We start from the raw sequence: 19,868 nt of genomic DNA on the forward strand, positions 1-19,868 counted from the left end.
CTCTATTTAATTCATATATCAAAATATTATGAAATTTTAGAATAATGTTTATCAGAAATCATAGCCATAAATCAAATAAAATGTCAGTTTTAGTTCCCAGTAGCCCTGCACACAGCTGCCTTACATTTTTAAGAAAATATTGTTGGTTTTGGGGATTTTCAAGTCTTGTCTCTTTTATATTTGATCAGATTGAGTTTGGGCTTTTGCCTTTCTTCAGAATGTGTGATACATTTCTTTATCTCATGCTTTTAAAAGTGGAAACATATTTAGTGATTGTCCAAAAGTATATAGATTTTTCATTTCTGAGTTTGGAACCTTCTGAGTATGATGGCTGGAAATAGGAATACCGGGGTTATCATTATCTTTAAAATGAAAAATCCTTATTTGTCCCTGATTCTGTAGTTTTCTCCCTGAAATGGCTTTTTTTTTTCATTCACGTTAATCTAGGGAAAAAGCATCCAGGGTTGTGCCCTGTTCTTTAGGGAACAAGACGAGCCTGTGTTTGGTCACAGCTGCATTGTGTGTGGCAGAGCTCGCTGGGAGGTGTGGTACTGCCTCGGCCCTTCAGTGCTTCTCCAGTTTCAGTGGGTCAGCGTGCAGCTGACAAGCTGTCTTGCTTTTTTACAGACTTATTTCACAGAGCAGTGTATTTTCTTGCCTTCCAGGGGAACTTCAATGTGGAGTTGCTTTTGTTCGCTCAGTTTTTATTGTTTCCTAGTTAAGATTCACAATTTCAACTGGTTCTTTCGTATTCATCTTATTTGGAACTTTCATTTATATTCTGCCACCACTTCTGATTTAGTCTGACTCTTAGCTAATGCAGAGGACATCGGACCTTTACTTGTTAATGTTATTAGCCACGTAGGATGCTGTTGATTCTTTTTGATGGTAGGACTCAGCCTAGGGAGATGAGTTCCTAGGACAGTATTAGAAGGAAACACCCACTCAAATGCTCTGAACTTCTGCAAGTTTTCCTAAGGCCAAAAAACAAAACACAAAAAACTCAGCTTTTCAGATCTCCAGTCTGATGATAAATTAGTCTCAGGACATCCTTCTAAACTTCCACTTATAGTGTCACATGTTAGCACAAATTCTGGCTTGTTGTTAAGCCAGTTGCCTTTGTTTTTAGGAAGCCAGCTGTTATAAATGCCATGGACAATTCAGTACATGTTTGTTTGTTATGATTTTACTCGAGCTAAAGGAATGGATTATTAAAATTAAGTGCAGATAATATAGAATTCAGTTTCAGGTTAAGTCTGAAGTTAGCATAAATTTACATTCTTCAGACTTACATAAAAAATGATTTTGAGAAGTTAAATAGGAAGATGCCTTTTTTTTAAACTTTAGTATATTGATTTTTAAATTACTATCTCCCAAATCTTGCTTAGTAATCAAATGTGCATAAGAGAGAAGTTAGTTACAGAGCTAGGATGAGTAACTCCTTCTTTAATTCAGACTTGCTGTAAATCTGTATGCTCTTTCATATCACCTGCAGATAGTTAGTCAGTTCAGCAGGAACAGAGACCCGATGAAAATGGTAATGGGATGTAATTCAGTGTTTTTGTGTCGTACAGCCTGAGAAATGCCAGTGGCCTGACGGCAGCAGACATTGCTCAAACCCAGGGTTTCCAAGAGTGTACCCAGTTTCTCTTGAACCTCCAGAATTGTCATCTGAATCCTTTCTATAACAGTGGCCCCTTAAATGGGGGCCATCCGAATGTATTTCCTAATCACATTAGTGTGGGAACAAATCGCAAGAGATGCTTGGAAGATTCGGAACCCTTTGGAGTAAAGAAAGCTCGAACCACAGGTGAGACCACTTTGTGGGTGGGAGAGAGCAAACTTGTTTCCTTTCTTTAACGTGTTTTCTTTTTTATGGCTGAAAGCGCCTTCGAGATGACTCCTTCACGTAAGGGGTACTGTGCCCGGAGGACTCTGGTGCAGTGATGGAGGAGTTTTTCCTGTGTTGCCACTTTGAAGATTGGCCATTTAACGAAAGGGGAGGATATGAGAGGGCAGTGTTGACAGCTGAAGTGTAAATGTGTGTATATAACTTTCTGCACACCCAGGTTTACCTGCCATGAATTAGATTTTTCTCATTTGTTGTACCTGTTTGAAATACAACTATTAAAAAAAAATCTGCCCCGTGCCTCATTTTTTTTTTCCTGTGAATTTTCCTGGGCTTAACAACAATTGTTAGTCTGATAGTAAAATATAATTTCACATCTGGGAAGGTAGATGTTTGCATTGGACACAGTGTGGTGTGTGTTTGTCACAGCAAGGCCCGGTGTGCCACTTTGACATGGAGGACTTAAGTCTCTAAGGTAAGTTATTTTAGTTTTAAGTGTTCTTCCACCTTTTTATCTTTGGATAGTTTCGGGGTTTGTAAATAAGCAGAGTCAGTTAGTCACTCTTTACGGTTGAGGGAAAAAAATCTCCCTTTCATTTAGGGGGAAAAAAAATAAGAATTACTAGCATGGCAGGAATATTTAGCAAGCTTACATGGAAAGGGTAATTTAGAGATGATGGTGAAAAGTAATCATGGTGAAATTATGCGCTCAGATAAGTTTTGCTGAAGATAAATACAAAGTTGTGCCCTTTGGCTTTAAAAAAAAAAACAACTGTACATGTATAGTCTGAGAAAAACCTGAGTGGCTGGTTTCAGTTGACTTTAATGTGTCAGCTTTATCCTCTTTCCAGGGCGCTGCCTCTTTTGTGTAACTGGAGTCTGTTCAAACAAAAACATCTTTCCTACAGAGTCAATAAAACTGCATCATCTCCTTCACAACTTTTAAAATGTTGGTCCGTATAAAAACTTGGGATTATGTGACTTTTCTATAGAAATGAATGTATGAACTTAATAGTTTCTCAAATTCATAGCTTTTGTAAGTTACGGGCCTAATAGTTTTTAGAAAGGTATAAAAATCACATGCACAACCTGAAGGTATGTCTAAACTTCAAAAAATATTCCTTGTTTTGTTTAATGCCTGGTTAATAATTTTGGGATGGTATTGTTAGCTTCACTCTATGACCTCATGCAAGAATTGGGCGGGTGTCCATATCATGTTAGTGTATAGGATAAATCTTAAATTCTGTTTAGTTTTTTAAAAAAGATGTCACTTAACATTCTAAGAAGACTCAAATGTACGTAAAGAGTTTTAAACTAGTCTCATCAGGTTTTAAGTTCGGTTGAATTGGCCAGTATCTTCTTATTGAAGTATCTCTTTCAAGCCTTTCCAAGGATCCCTAAAACTTAAGAACTTGTTTCCTAGCCCCCGGGGGTGCACAAATTGGGTTTGAATAATCATGCAGGTATTTGGGAGATTTTATTTTCCTCCTCTAGACAGGGATTCATCTTGGTTGACTGGGTTAGAGATTGGTGTTTTGCACATTAAACTCAACAGTGCAGCTTTCCCAAAGTGCCCATTTCTAGTGCTCAGGTCGAGGATGCCAGTTGAGAAGAAAATGGGGTTGGAGGCTGGCGTTTGAGTTTGCCTGAGTGCTGCTCCAGTGCACGTGGAGAGGCGGGGTCTTCTCACCCTCAGCACATGCACCTGACTTCTCAGCTCCTGTTTCCGGGCCCTCGCTTGGCTACTGGCCCCTGAGGTTCATCCCACATGTCACTCAAGATTGTGCATGTGTGTGAATGTGCATGCAGGACAGATGGGCCTTCGTCCCACCCTTGCCCCTGCACTCCTTTTTCTTTTCTCTTTTTTCTTTTTACCATAACATACTCACCGTGAATGGGGTATTGGGGCAGTAATTCTCAGTGACTGAAACAAGGTTTTTCTTCCCAACTGCCTGAACTTTCTAAGTGAAATAATAGTTGGCTTCAATAGCTGTATAGTTATTTACATTCTGTGACTGGGGTTTTTTTTTGTGTGTGTGAGGGTTTTATTTTTTTGTATGTTGCTTTAGTTCATTTTCATTTAATTTCTGACATCTTGTTTTGATTTGCTATATAAATGTATGAGCTTGAGGTTTTGTTCATTCTGAATTGCTCATTTTGTAGGTAAGTTTTTAGTTCTCATGCCAGAGTAAAAAAATGTGTTTACCCCCTTGTGTAACATATGCATATAAAATACATTTTTGAATAACTTCACATGTAAAAGTATTTAGAGAAATTTTAAATCTTTTTGGGGGGCAGTTACATTTGCCGTTTTAAAAATAGATGCCTGGAATAATATCTTGGCTACATAAATGCATAGCGTGGACCTTATCAATAAACTTAGTCTGTTCTGTCTTACTAGAATTTAATAACTACACATATTGATGTTTTTAGTGTGGAATATATATTCACAAAAGCAATCACTTCCAGAAATTTTTCTGGCTAAGCCAACTCTTAAAGATGTATGTGTCCTGTAAATTTGACTCTAACTTTTTTCTTAAGTTTGGAATCACGAATGTGATCCTCTCCATAGAGAGTAGGATCTCTCTCTTAATAAACTGTTTTCAGATATTTTAAGGTAATCGGAGTAATTTTTCCCATGGAAACCTTATTGATGTAAGAGAACGCAATGCAGTGATAAATTGTTCTGCTCAAATAACAGACTGTCCTTGGAAGCAAGTTGTACTACAGACATTCATACTTTAAATGCCTTTCATGTGGTCATTCACACCAGTATCAGAATGCACTCTGGTCAGTACACAGATGTGATAGTTGTGGCCACAACCTCTCGAAGGTGAAATAAAATCCAAAGCTATGTGGGTGGTTGATATAAATGAAAAGTACTTCGGGGTAATATTTTCCCCAGTATGGATTTTGTTCATTTAGGATGGTGCAAGGAAGTATCAGTATATAACTAGGTTTTGGGTTGGTTGGGTTTTCTTTTCCTCCCTGTTTACCAACCATTTGCTCAGGATGGAATGACAGGTGGACCTCGGGACTTCAGCTGCTCAGTAAAATTTGTGTTAGGTCTGTTAGCATTCTAGTTAATCTTCAGGAGTAACTGCAATTACTCACAAATGTACTCCTGGAAAACTTGTCCAAATTATCAATGATCCAGGATAGAGAAGAATGCCACTCTCATCCATGAGAGAAACTTTTCATCTTGTTAATGAAATCCATAATTGTTGGGGTGCAGCTCCAGAGTGTTCACTGGGGAGAGGCAGTGTGAGTTACAAACTGACCCAGGGACCTACAGTTTTATTTTGGGTTAACAGTTGCCATCAGTAGGAGGCTGTGGTGGTACCAGACCTCACGTGTTAAGTTGACTTCACGGTTTTGTTTTAGTCAAATAGATGTATTACTGAGCTTAGCATCTCATATGTCACGTGTTAGGTATTTAATGTAAAACACCGTTTAGGAAAAATACATCATGAATTAGCTTCAAGTCAGCAGTAGGAAGTTGCTCAGCAGATGATCCCCAGGATGAATTTAACATAGAGAATCTCCCTCCACTTTCTGCTCTGAATTGTTCGTTTTGACCAGGCTTAAAAAGACAAGGAGAAAGGAGGATGGGTGTGGCTTAACGAGCTTGTTAAGTGATAACAGGTTAGCTAATGACTTAAAACTTCAGATGATAGAAATCAAATTGGTAATGTAGTTCCATGTATGTGACATACACAAAAGACTTTAGTAACTTCTGGTGTATCTTTAGTGTTCTCAAACTTGCAGTAAATGGCTGTATTTGCTTTTAAAAATTTGACCAGAGAACATTCCTAATTGTGTTGCAATAACAAATGATTGTTTTATCTCAGTCCCCAAAGACACAGCATTTTATAAATACAATCTGAATGAATGACATTTAACAACCAAGTGATTTTCTGTTTTAGTCTTGAGCTCAGCAAACCTCATGCACCTCTTCCTCTGCACATTGTGGCAGCTGCAGCGGGAATCAGCCAGGGCCAGGTCCTGGCACGCTTTGTTCCGGGTGGTTTGTGTCACATGCACCTTCCCTTCCGTGTTCTTTTAACAGAACCCCAGATCCCTCGTTAGTGTTTCCACAACTGTCACTGCTTCTCCGTGTCCTTGGCATATTCACTAACCTGCCCTCTTGAATTTCCCCACCCCCAGTCTGCTGCAGTTGGGGCCATGGCAGGAGTCCCAGGAAAGGTCACCGTGTGGTAGAACCACCTTCCTACTGGCTTTATGTGCCGTTGTGATTTTAACAGGACCTTTCTTTGCAAAGGTAGTTATTTGGGTAAAATGTACTGTGTAGTAGAAGAGAACAGTTGTAATTAGTAATGCGGGGAAACCACTAAGGGAACATTTCCTTCCTGGTTCGTTTCATGGGGAATAGGGTTCCCCAATGGTCAGAGCTCCCAGTTCAGTGGGAAGGCCAGAGGGGTGTGAGGTAACCTTGGTCGTGGGTCAGCACCTAGGATTTCCCACCCTGGCCCCCTCAAGAGGCGCAGAGGACTGAACCACCAGTCGGTCCCCTGGCCCTAGGCTGCACTCGACACACTGAGTGAAAGGGCTTGACTGTCCGCACATCGCATGGTGTCAGCGTGTGGGTTGTGTCTAGGTAGTGGTGCCCTGTTACCGAACTAAGTGTCCACGTTTTAAAGCACAGGACTGTGTAGACTGGTTTTTGCCTAGTAAGAGATTTCCTTTCCTTAAAAGTTAAGTCTGATGAGGCATTTCTCATGAGCCCTAGATGTGCATTGTAAATGTGCCTGGCAATCAAAATCCTGTTGTGTGCATGTTCTACATCTTGGGATGAGTGGGGTGCCACTTGTGCAGTAAAGGCACATCTTCCTAAGGAGACCTAGCCAGCACGAAAATAAGCTTCCTTGATGGCAGTTTCTGTAATGCTGCAGACCCCTCCCTGTCTTTAAAAGTTAAGGAAGGCTTTTCCTCTGTTTTAAAACTTCTTGATCAGAAATAGTTTATATAGTTTTAGAATCTCACTGGTATCTGGCTTTAGGAGTTTTTTTCAACTCTCAAGTCTTAGATGAAAATTCAGATGCGGATTTCTGTGTTGCCCTGGGCACCTTCCCGAATGGAGCATCTTTACTGGCTCCAAGGTCAAGGATGAGGGGCTTCTTAGGCAGTGGTCACACCTGGTCAGGACTCCACCTCTGGGGGAAGAAAACGGGGAGGGTTTATTTTGAGCCAATCCTAGGTGATTTTCTGTCATAAATACGCATTGTCTAACGTGTATTGAAGTCATGTCTAGTCAACAAATACCTGCTTTGGCAGTCAACGTAGAAGATAAGGACGCTTTTTACAAATGTTCGGTAATTTTTCCTTTTAACTGGAATAGGAAGACGGGAAGGGAAAGTGCTTCTTTTCTAAAACAAATAGAATCAAAATGGATACTTTTGGAAGAAATTTTTTTTTTCTGAAATGTCTACAAGCCACTTTTCTCAGATGCGGCGTGGAATATTTCGGTAGTTCCTTTGGCAATGGCGATACGTGTGTTGAGAGAAAATGCCGCAGGTGACGTGCTCCGTGGCTGTGGGGAAAGGAGTCGAGTCCGGATGCAGTGTCCTTCAAAATTCTGAAAGGCCAATTTTAGTTTCATGGCTTATAGTTCAGTTTTAAAAGGTAAATGATGACAACCTCAGTGCTCCCATTGAGCTGCTTGAGCCCTTCCTGTTTCCAGGTGCTAGAAATAAAGACATGAAGGCGTCGGTATAAAATACATCACCCAGGGTTCTGGGCATCTAGGTTAGCAGCCAGGTGGCTGCACATCCTGGCAGATGGCTCCTGTATGGGAAAAACGCCTTGCAAAGATTGCTTATCTACGGAGAGAGTAAGTAAATTCTAGGCTGTCTGTATTAACATATGCCTCCCACGTTCAAGTTCAAGAGTTTTCTTTACTAGAATCTGAAAGCTTTGGTCTGTTGCGTTGTTGTCCCACTCTATTGGTGAGCAACTACCTGCATGAACAAAAGACACGTGTAAAAGGATAGCGTCCCTAGTGCACTGCATAGGCCTCTGGTTAAGGGATCAGTCTCTGCTTTAAGGTGGTATTGTGCCTTCTCCTCTATACCCGCTTTTATTTTGAAAATCCCTCCCTTTGCCACCAGCTCGTCTGGCCCCCTAGTGGCAGGTCTGCCCTCCTGTCCTTTTTCATTTTATAGCTAGTCTGACCTGAGATGACTCCTCTAGTTACTCTTAAGAGTTTTGCTTGCTTTCTGTGTGTGTGCCTTTTCTGGCTGGAGCCTGGGCATCATTCATCGATGGAACACTGCCAGGCACTGGGCTTGGCGAGTGAAGAGACACATTCCCTGCCTTCATGAAGCTGTTTTCTTGTTGCACTTTTGGGGGAGGAGGGGGGTCCTCGTGCCTCACCTGTCAGCTTGCTTTTTAAAACCTGCTTTTGCCACTGTAACCTAGACGTCACTTTCCCCAAGGAATGCTGGCCCTGAATTCCAGAACAAAACCAGACATTAAGAGTATGGCTACATAAAGCTATCTGCACTGTATCCCCAGTGAAGTCTGACCTTTTGTATGATAGGACGTTTGTGGCTTTGCCCCGATAACCTGCACTGGTTCTCAGTAAACTGCCTGATCTGGCTCATCAAACGTGGGCCTTGCTAATGTAGGCCCCTCATCTCTGCAGTGACTGACCGAGAACTCCTGAAGGTTGTGAGGCTTTTGTCAACTGGTACCTGGAACGTCCCTCTCCAAGCCCCCCCCCCCCCATTTTCTAAGATGTCCTATTTACCACTGACGTTTTGAAAGTACCTTGTTTCATAGCGAAGATGGAGCCTAGCCTATCACTGATTTGGGGCCTGAGGAGGATTAAGGAAAGCTTCACAAAAGACTGAAGTCCTCAGTTTGTTGCCTGTGGCTTTAAATCACCTCTATTTGTAGGGTGCTTTTGGCTTCATACCTGTGCAGATTTTTTCTCAACTGCACAAATCACACGGCTCTGTTTCTGTTTCTTCCATATACTGATCATTGGGAATTTGTGTTTCTCTTTTATTCAGACTTTTTTTCATTTAAAACTGTTTCAACAGTTTGGAGAATACTCTGGAACTGATATGCTCATTCCTATATTGAAAATGACTCGTGTGTGTCTAAAATTAGAAGTAATTGAAGCTGCCCAGTTCAGGTCTCTCTGTTTTTAAATGTTTATTTGAAAGAAATTACACTGAAAGTTGTTACTTATTTGTTGTATATACCCTCTGACCCAGAAATCATTCTGGTTTATCTTGGGAAAGAACCAGAAGTGTACGCAAAGGTGCATTTATAGGGATGTTAGTTATGGTATATTCATGATAGGAAAGAAAAGGAGCCACCCACACCACAGTGGGGAGCTGGGTGGTGGGTGAACTGTAATCCAGCCATACAGTGGGCTATTATTCAACTTGAAAGATCCTTTTGAGTTTAGTTGATGGGATGCATTCATGCCATGGTAAATGAATAAAGGCGAGGCATGAAAGTGATCTTTGGATTCAATTTTGTAAAAAATGCGTGCTGCTTAAGACTGGTGAGCCATACGCTGCGTGAGAATGGCTGCTCCCGAGAAGTAGGCTGCCCGGGGCTGCAGGAGGTATTGCTGCACAGAGTATGTGACCCCTGAAGGAGTGGCCAGGTGTGCACATGAGCTGTTCTCCAAGGTGCGGGAGTGGGAGTCTCATAAGAAAGGTGCGTCCGTAGCGTCCTTTCCAAATGTCTTGGAACCCAGACGTTTAGTGGGTGTTTCCAGCTGCATTGCATCTCGGTGCAGAGGGCCAGAGCTGCTCTCAGGCGGTACTGGACAAACCTGTCTGGATCTTGGCTTTTACTTTATTTTCTGTTAATGAAGTAAGTTAACTTTTTTTAAAATTTGAGGACCGTTTTAGTGGTTTTTATGTTGTTCAAGAATTGTCATTTCTTTATGAAAAACAACTGAAGGTACATTTGGGGACATAGCATAGAGTGTCCTGAATCTTTAAAACTATTTAGAAATGTCTGTGAGTTGTATAACTGCTTTACATTGTCCAAATAACAGCCCTAAATGAAAATTTATGCCGACAAGTAAATCTCAAGTAGGTATGTGAAATGCCATGACTTTTCATCGAAACTGCACATTTGAGGAATTGTTTTCTATTGGGGAAAGTCAGTTTCTCGGTAGCGTGCCAAGTCCATTAATAATCCGTAGGTTGTACAGTTATCTGACAGACTGAGAGCCTCCAGTGCTCTGACGACAAGGACTAAGAAGTGTCTGTGTCAAAGTCCTCTGCTGCGGTGTCGGGAACCTAAAATTACCTTTGTTTTCTGTGCAGCTCAAAGCTCGGATGACCCCATGCCGCTCCTGAATGGCGAGGCGGAAGACGATGCTGACAGCATGCACGTCGATAGAGAGTTTGTAACAGGTGGGAGTGGACAGTTTCCTGTTAGCCACAGCAGCGGTCCAATGGTCGAAGACACCAAACAGCAGGAGGGTGGTTCCGTTGGACCGAAAGAAATAGAAATCTATACTGTTTCAGCAATGCAGACCCCCTGCCGCTGCAAGAACCAGTATGCGTGTTATTTCTAACATGCGTTCGCTCAAGCAGTCTTTGCACTTTGTCCAGTGTTTTAAAGAATGTTATGCTATAATTTGCATATCTTGGACAAGCTTGTAGCTATAAGGAGAAGTGTTTTGGTGCATTTTATGGATATGAAAAATATAAGTGCAATCTTCCTATTTTGATTTGAGGCTTTTGCTTAATGTGCCTTTAATTTTAATGAGGTTTCTTTCACATTTTTCATTTTCTGACATACGACCTTGGGGTGACTATACCAAACAAACATCTATTGCTAGTAATTTCAAAGCGATGAACAGCAAAAGGAATGTCTGGCTGTAAACACTGAGAACTAGTAGATGTTGTGGTTTTGACTTGTAACCAGTCAGGCCACTGTGAAATCTCTAACTCAGCATTCCTGGTTGCTTTGGTTTGTGTGGGGCTCACTCTGAATCTACTAAGATGCTGAGCACTGTGTCTCACAAAACACATTTTTTCACTAAAATTTTTAGTATATTAAAACAGTTGATAGTCATTTTTGGTTTTTAAAAGGTAAGGGCTTTGTTTCTGTTACTATTTAGAGTAAAGATTTAGCCATTTAGCTAATGCTTTTTTCTACCATTCTTTTATCTAGGTGACCATGAAAACGTTTTAGCCATTCTCTTAATGTGTTAATATATTTGGAAATAGATACTGGTTTTTAAAAAGTTTTATTATTATATCTGTATGCTAAATTCTTTACTGGGGATAAAAGATTATATATAGGGCTTCCCTGGTGGCACAGTGGTTGAGAAGTCCGCCTGTCGATGCAGGGGACACGGGTTCGTGCCCCAATCTGGGAGGATCCCACATGCCGCGGAGCGGCTGGGCCCGTGAGCCATGGCCGCTGAGGCTGCGCGTCCGGAGCCTGTGCTTCGCAGCGGGAGAGGCCACAGCAGTGAGAGGCCCGCGTACCGCAAAAAAAAAAAAAAAAAAAAAATCATTTTTGTTCACTAAGATGAAAAGAAAATGTGTACATCTTTGTAGAAGCTACAGAATTGTTACAGATGGAGTCACCATTTTGCCAAATACTTAAATGAAATGCGTAGATTTTCCAAGGGAAATTCTGATTGGATAATACATTTAAAGATCTTGGCTAAAGATAACAGAACTCAAAGCCAGCTTTTTTTAAAATGGCATTGCTACATGCTTTTAAAAAGGCAGAAGTAATCACTCTTTAATCTTCAAACAGTAACTCCCTCGGTTTTCAGGTTAAATTTAATGCCGCTCTTGAACCTAACATTGAAAAGGCCATTATTTAAACTCAACTCATCCCATACGATAGGTGCCAAGTAAGCATTCCCCATGTTTTTCGTCACTTCGTTTATAACACTCTCTGACTGAATAAACAAAAGGTATGGAATTGCTAGAGGTCACTTGCAGTAGGTGGACGAGGGGCTGGGGTGGAAGAGGCGAGTCCAGGAAGGCCCGTTGGACAGAGTGTACGGGCGGCCCTGGGCCGTCGTGCAGACCGTCGGCAGGTGCGCGTCTGACCAAGCAGCCCTAGGTCTCAGCCAGTCTCTGGGAGGTTTGCTGCTCTCATGCTCAGTTTTACTAGATGTTTCATAATGACATGGGGTTACAACTAGCCTTGATTTTGAGAATGCTTAATGGAGCTAACTTACTTTAGCTGGGCACCAGAGAAGAATGATACACATGCAGTGAACATTAAACAAAAAAACATCAGTCTATGGGCTTCCCTGGTGGCGCAGTGGTTGAGAGTCCGCCTGCCGATGCAGGGGACACGGGTTCGTGCCCCGGTCCGGGAAGATCCCACATGCCGCGGAGCGGCCGGGCCCGTGAGCAATGGCCGCTGAGCCTGCGCGTCCGGAGCCTGTGCTCCGCAACGGGAGAGGCCACAGCAGTGAGAGGCCCACGTACCGCAAAAAAAAAAAAAAAAAAAAAAAAAAAAAAAATCAGTCTAGTTAACTCGGATTTCTGAGGCCCAGTCACCTAAAAATATAATCTCTATCTTTGTTAGTAGTAGTATAGTTGTCTTAATAACTATGAAGGTCAACATCCTACTCATGAGTTTTATTACCCAGGAAAAGCTGTTTATTTTGGGGGGAAAAAAATAAATATTTCCCTGGGAATAACTTGTTTTACTTTTAATTTTACCTCATGTTTAGTTCTTGAAACACTTGTTCTCCAGCCTTAAGTTTAACTAAATAGAAAATCTGTCGTTCAATTTGAAAAGAAATAATCCATAATCTGCTGAAGAATTTATAGCGGCTGTTAAACTGTGTCACTTAAACTGCCAGAAAATTGATGATAAATAGAATGTTTAGAAGATGTTTTTGTTCATTGAACAAGATGTGATTTTTTTGTCATCGGAAAGATTTTCAGGACACACAGAAACCCATGCCTGGGTGCCAGTCGGGGGTCATAGTGTGCGGGGTGTTAGGGTCATGGGACACACAGCTGTGTTCCTCATTCTAGAGGTTCCAGAGTCAGTGCTTCTGTGTTTAGTGTCACACTTTCCCTGAATAGTGCAGAACATGAGGTAAATTTTAACATCATTAAGCAAGTCATAGTTTTAGATCACTCTCTGTACTGTTCTGTGAATTCCTGTGAACGTGAATATTAACCCTTGAGTTTCACTATACAGAAAGTACCTTGTAATTGCCTATTCCCATGTGTCCAAACGTTTTGTGATTGACATTTTTTTCCCATAAGACATCTCCCTCTTAACAGATGTCTATATGTGCAGATGATGGTTTTTGAAAGTGGAACCTTGGAGATCATAGCCACTGTAATTGCTGAACTCAGAAGAAACTCTTCAGAACTGTGCTCTTGGCCCAAGACTGTATGCATGGAATCATTAGGATTCATGGTTCTTCCTGCAGTCTGCCAGTGCTGCTCTGTGGCATTTTGCAGAAGTGCCGTGTGATTCGAGCATTGCTGAGGAAAGCGCTCCCTGTTCCTATTCCTGTGTGCGCGTCCCTGGCTCGGAGGAAGCACTCTGAGGAGCCTCCTGTGACGCTGTCAGACTTTGTCCCGGGAGCCTCCTTAATTCACATGCTTCATCAACTGCCTTTCTTTTTTTTTTTTTTTTTTTTTTCATTTCTTAAAAGCTGGAGAAGTTTTTGGTTTATTTTAACCCTTTGTGGGAACACGTTCAGTTCTGATGGACTTTTTCACAGGTGATGATTTTTAAAACTGCTCTCTCCAAAGTATTCTTAAACTGAGAACAGTTCCGTGCTGCTGGTATTTTTCATGCAGTATGTTTGTCAGCTGAAGCTCTTTCATTTGGTTCCCCAACACTAATGAAATCTATAAATGTTTCCTATCTTACCAGGCAAATGCTTCTGTTGTGTTTTACTTTTAAATCACTTATGCACCGTTTTTTGCCTTGCAAGAGGAACTGGTTTGTTTAAGAAAGGAAACTAAATAAATCCTTTAAAACAGTAGCAGGAATGAAGCATTTTATACTGTCTCCTCCCCTCTGGTTCTGAATTTTGGTGACAGGTGTATTTCTTAATGCAGATACGAAAAACAGTAGCTCCGTATCGAATACACTGACAAATGGATGTCTCATCAATGGACATTTGGACTTCCCCTCCATGACACAGCTCAGTGGGATGGAGAGCAGGAGTGACCAGTGCTTAACAGGACTTAATGGAATTGGCGGTGGACTAGTTCCAGGACCGCCGTTTCCGAGTAGCCAGGGTTCTCCCTGTGTTCATGGGACTGAAGAGCCAGAAAAGGGCACGAGCGTTAACCCCGAGATGTGCGGCTCTCTGCACCTGAACGGGAGTCCAAGCAGCTGCGTAGCCAGCAGGCCTTCCTGGGTGGAAGATATCGGGGAGAACCTGCACTACGGACACTACCACGGGTTTGGGGACACGGCCGAAAGCATCCCAGAGCTGAGCGGTGTGATAGAGCGCTCCAACTCGGTGAAGCCAGGGGAGGGGCACGACGGCGCCGTCCTGGGCACCATGCACCTGTTCCACGGCTCTTAGGGCCGAGGCCGCCTCTTGGACACATCAGGCCTCCTGCTAACCAACTCCGAATACTAGTGTAGCATCAACCTGAAGGAATGCCACAACTTGTACTATGTTTTTATACTTCAGCTTTCTGAAAAAGTGCACTCTTATTTGGCAGGCTCTCGTTGAGTCCGAGCTTGAGTACAAGTAGGCTTATTTAGCGCACAGGTGTCTCTCCGTGGGATAGTGGGCCTCTTTCAGGATGCACTTCTGAAATTTAATTTTTCTGCTGCCAATCTCAATATTTTCTTTTGAATACTATCACCATAAATTGCCATTTTTCCTTCCGTCAAATTGTATCTGATCAGGATAAATTGCAGACAGTAAGTGAGGTGCCTGGTAATTTACCCCTTTGCACATGGGCATCATTTTGAAGAGCTTGCTTTTACTCTCTCCAGTAGAATTTTTGACAGAAGACAACTCTTTCCCTATGCAAGGTACAGCCTTACAAAGATTTCTTGCAGTGATTTGTATGAAGAAAAGAACGTTTGCCTTTTTCAAAGTCTTTTCATTGGAACTTTGCTACGGGCTGTGTGGTGAAGGTCTTACTTGTAGGCACACGTATTGGTTTGGGGACATGAGTGGTCCCTTCTTTAATGGTGTAGCTCACTGCCCTGGATTTCACTGAAAGCACCTGCAGCCTGGGACTGACTTCTGATTTGATGTGTTTTTATTCCACATTTCCTACTTGGACTCTAGGATTTTTACCACAGATAATGGTTTCCCTTATATGTAGTGGAAGTTCCTCTTTGTTGGGGAGTGTCAGGTCAAAATATTTAACTGACTCTTTTGACTTATATTTTCTTTTTTCCTTGTTTTTGTTTTTTGGGGTTTTCTGCTTTAAAATATATACCACTATATATATCCAGTTAACTGAGGGAATTTTGAATCTCTCTTAATAAAGCTGCATTAAGTTTATGGTTTTATAGAAATTAGCTTTTGTTTAGGCAACTAGTGGTTACACTGTGCAAATATTGTCATGAATTTTTACTTTTCTGATTTTTGTAATAAAAATTGGTGAAGATAGAGGATGTGTCAGATGAACAAAACCAATGTTCTCAGAGTGTTACTAACATTTTGTTTTTAAATTGTCCTTTACACATGGAATAAAAAAAAGCTCACACCCGATGTGTCTCTGGGTATGCTTCCCTGCGTGAGGGTGGTCCGTGGGAGGAACTGGAGCGGTAGACTTTTACTGCTGCCTTTCATTTTGCTTGTAAGATTCCATTTACTCTTCTGACCCTCCCATGTAGTCCTTTTCACTGCTTTTGGTTCACATGCTCTAATTTTATGAACACGTTGTTTCACTGGATCTCTCTTGGGGGTAGGGGGAGGTATAAATTGCTGTCAGCTAACAGTATTGTCCCTGCATGCTTATTTTCATAAAAGACCACAACCATAGTTTCCTAAACTTCTTTGGGCCGGTATGTATTAATAAATGTAAGCCTTTTAAGTATATAAATTATAGTTAATAACGGCAACAGAATAGCCATTCTGTCATGCCTAGTATGTTATTTAAAACGTTTTTTTTTTTTTTTTTGTACATTATGGAAAAACCTACTAGACCAAGTGAAGGAGCACGAGCCTTTGGAAGTGTCACAAAAATTACTCTGTGCTGAGAGCAGAAGTCAGAACATCTGCCGTGTCACCTCCGCCTTCTCCCCTGCAGGGTCAGTCATCACGCCTGGACACAGGTGACCTCGGAAGCCTTTTTAAGGGACTGATCACGAAGCCACCCAAGTGGCCGAGTTTCAAGACAGAGGAAACCTAATGCCGTTCCCTCATTCCCTGCGTGGACTATATTTGAAAGTATCTCAGAGACTTCATGGTGAACTAATATTTGCTGGAAAACATTAAATGAATCTCTTAAAATACGCTAAAGATCAGAACATTTGGTTAGCCATGGAATTGGGGAGAATATGACTGCTTCTTGGGGATAAGAATATTGCATGGAATCTATACTTGGGCAACCTCCACACTTCAGTGGGTGGGTGATACATTGTGGTTCAAAGTCACTGACATAAAGTGCTTAGAAATACATAAGAAGATTGTTATGCTGGAATTCTACCTTGCCTGGAATTTGCTTCAGAATAATGTAGGACTGGAGAGTGAATGGGACAAAACTCAAACAAGATCTGGGCTGAGCTGATATCAACATTGGGTGCATGAAGGTTCGTTATTCTGTCTACTTCATATATAATTGGGGAATAATTTTTTAAATTAGGACTTTAAGAAGAAAACAGATGTTCTAATACTTTAAAACATTGCAGACATCATTTTCACATTGACCAAGAATACACTCAAATTTTGCTGTGCTCAACTCACCAAAATTCAGTTCGTGCTGAACTCTCACAGTAGTTCACTGGTTCTTCACATTTGGCCTGAAGAGCCTTTTAGGTGCTTGTATTAAATACTAGTGGCAAAGCAGTTGGAAAGTGAAAGAAATAGGTCCACTTACAGTAACATCAAAACCATAAAATACCTAGGAGCATGTCTTAAAAGGTGTTCTAGACCTCTACACTGGAAACTATAATATAAAACACTTGTGAGAGAAAGGTCTCTGTAAATGTTTGTGTGGAAGTATGCAGTAATTGAGAAAGGAGAGGTATTTTAATAGCCTTTGCAGTTGATCATGGGTATTGGATACAAAATCAAAACTCTACAGAGGTGGTTTCTACAGCAATGGTTTCATAAAGGTTTGCTGCAATGTTGAATCAGAAACCGTATGGATGAATTTCTTGTACTCAATTACATTAAACCTGTTTATCTTGTACTTTGAATGGCAGCTAATCCATGCATGATTTTATAACATCATGCCTTACCTATTTGGAAAATATTCTTTTTTTAAAATCTTCCTTTTTTTTTTTTTTTTTTTTTTTGGCTGCACTGAACAGCTAGTGGGATCTTAGTTCCCCGACCAGGGATGGAACCCATGCCCCCTGCAGTGGAAGCATGGAGTCCTAACCACTGGACTGCCAGGGAATTCCTGGAAAATATTCTTTAACTGAGGTCTGAAGATCTTCCAGATGTTGAAACATTTCATTTAATATTTAGAAAAACTCATTAATATCACTAACTGTAGAAGTCAGAAGCTGACTTCATCATTCGTCACATATACTGTCATTTATTTTCCTTGAAGTGGCAGGCTCACTTGGTTAATCTTTTTTTAAATCACATCTGCCAAACATAAAAAGTCATTAAAGTCTTAATAACCATTGTCAGTTATTTTTCAAATAAAAATGATGTTTCTAGAAAGAAAGCAACTGGTTACGTTGTAACACAACCAGCCAGGCAAGTGCTTTTCCTGGAGGCAATATTGTACTTGGTTCCACATGCTTTCCATTTCATCACACAAGACATGTACTCAGTGGTTGAGATGTAATATGTATTTTTTGCTTCATCAAGGACATTTTTAAGTGAAATTGGCCTTTTTTAACTGCACACCAGTGAAGAACATAATGGTAATCAGGACAGTCGTTGCTAAGGCTTTCACCATTGCTTTTGAGCCACAGTGCAAATGTCAACACAGGAGAAAGCAACTCACATCTTGATAACATAGCCGTGACCTTTTGGGTCCCTGAAATGGTCCCAGGGTCCCGGGGAGTCTGCTCATCCCAGTTTGAGAACTGCTGGATCAACTGTGCTGTTAGCGTTTGGGCCGATGAGACCTCAGCAACTGAGGGATAAATGCTGGGATCTAGACAGGGTTCTTTGAATGGCTCTTTAGGCCTTTCTGTAGATTGAATTTTTTCAACTGAGAGCAACAGAGAACGGAGGAAGACTAATTGGAGACAGAAATGTTGAAACCTTTCTGAAGAGTCTTCCTGAAAAGAGGAGCCAGGAAGTAGGCTGTAGGGAGAAGCCGACGTGACATCAAGAGAGAGTTTGAAGATGGAAGATACAGGAGGGAAGGCTGGAGGCCCAGGTGAGCACGTGAGAAGGGGTGGGTCCCCTGATGGCTCCTGTTCCTGGTGAATTGTGAGCCCCCAGCTTGGGCAGGTGGTTTCCACGAGACACGGGCATCCCAACCTGTGGCTGCAGCCATCGGTGATCCTGGGCAGAAGGGCCGAGTTGACTGGGCTGAACCGCGTTACGGTTCAGCTGAGCCAGCTGGACGAAGCAGCGGTTGGAGTGGCTGCGATTTAAGCTGAGGAGGGGAGGCCGGTGGTGGCGGGGAGAGTTCTGATGGAGGTGATGGTGTCGGCTAGTCAGGCACCGCGGGGACAAGACGGTACAGTCACCGTGAGCAGTGAAACGGCCCAAGCGGAGTGAAAGGCCAGGGTGATCCAGGCAGCAAACCCTCGGGGGAGGAGGGACATGCTCCGGATGGGGGCGTCAGTGCAGCCAGTGGGTGGGGGGCATTGCCGGTGCTGGCTGATGAGGGGGTGAAACTGGGCCAGGACGGAGGGCTGCACCAAAGCCAGGCTTCCTTCTGCTCTCAGCCCTCACGGGTGCGGGCTGGCGGGGCAAAGGGCGCACAGTGTCCCCTAACCTCCGGCCGCTCACCCTGCTTCTGGGACACACGAGTAAACAGGGAATCATGATTCTGTGCCACGAGGGGGGAGTACAGGGTCCACGGGGGATGAGCTCCCCTAGGACGGGCGGTGGGGTTGTCAGGGGAGCCTGTCCAGAGGAGGGGGATCACGCCGAGGGAACCTGTGCAGGACGCACTGGAGGGACCCCGAACCTCCTTGTTTCTGCTCCCTTTGCTGGCCGGCCCATCTTCCGAATAAGACCGTAGTCCTTCAGCTGCTTTAAAGCCGGCTCTCTTGTGTTAAACAAAAAGCAAACAGCCCAGGGTTCCAGAATATTCCCCACCCAATGATGCTACTGCATTAATATTAGAGTCAATTCATTGGGGGTTTGATGTTTAGTTTTTCAAATTATAATAAATGATCATCCATTATGAAAATAACCTTTGATATCTAATAATGGCAGTTGACGATGTTTAAATGACCTGATTTCTTGCACAAGGCATGTTTCTTTAGCGTCAAACAGACAAGCATCAGTCACTGTATCCATTCGTGTACTTGGGTTGTCAGAACTGGAAGCAAGCTCAGGCCCCTGGAAGCAAGCTCAGACCCCCAGAAGCAAGACGAGGCAGCAATGACGTTTCGTACAGGGCTGGCTGGTGACACAAACGCTGGGGCGCACCGGAGCCTCGGAAGCGCCTGGAACCAGAGACTGCTGAGAAGGCAACTGTTTCTCCGAGTTCAGTGTTCGGTCTCCACCGCTCTCCCCATTTGCTGGATTCTCCATCTCTCCCCAAACTGGCTTTTCACTGGTCTCTGATTTACACGAACCGGTTCAACCACAGCTTGGAGGGCAAGGTGCAAGCCCTGTTCCAGTCCCCAGCAGGGTCCACCCGTGCCGTCCCCTGCAGGTGGGAAGTGGCTAGAACAGCAGCGGGAGCTCTGAGCCAGAAAGCCGCTCCCACGGGTCTGCACACCTCACACG

The 19,868-nt window shown here is 42.6% G+C and overlaps 1 protein-coding gene across 2 annotated transcripts in view; it reads left to right on the forward strand.

Annotated features, from left to right (window-relative positions):
* The window catches only part of ANKRD10 (ankyrin repeat domain 10), a gene marked incomplete at both ends in the record, with an annotated part of 32,044 nt that extends 17,657 nt beyond the window's left edge, over positions 1–14,387 (forward strand). Inside the window, 3 exons of one of the 2 annotated variants that reach the window (XM_079721815.1) lie at positions 1,575–1,810; positions 10,165–10,260; positions 13,912–14,387. In XM_079721815.1, the coding sequence (XP_079577941.1) occupies positions 1,575–1,810; positions 10,165–10,260; positions 13,912–14,387 (808 nt within the window). The remainder of the gene's footprint in view (positions 1–1,574; positions 1,811–10,164; positions 10,261–13,911) is intronic. The other variant, XM_079721816.1, reaches the window with a different exon arrangement.
* Positions 14,388–19,868: the final 5,481 nt, after the last annotated feature.

This window comes from Hyperoodon ampullatus (assembly GCF_949752795.1).
Source record: "Hyperoodon ampullatus genome assembly, chromosome: 16".
Classification (NCBI taxonomy): Eukaryota; Metazoa; Chordata; class Mammalia; order Artiodactyla; family Ziphiidae; genus Hyperoodon; species Hyperoodon ampullatus.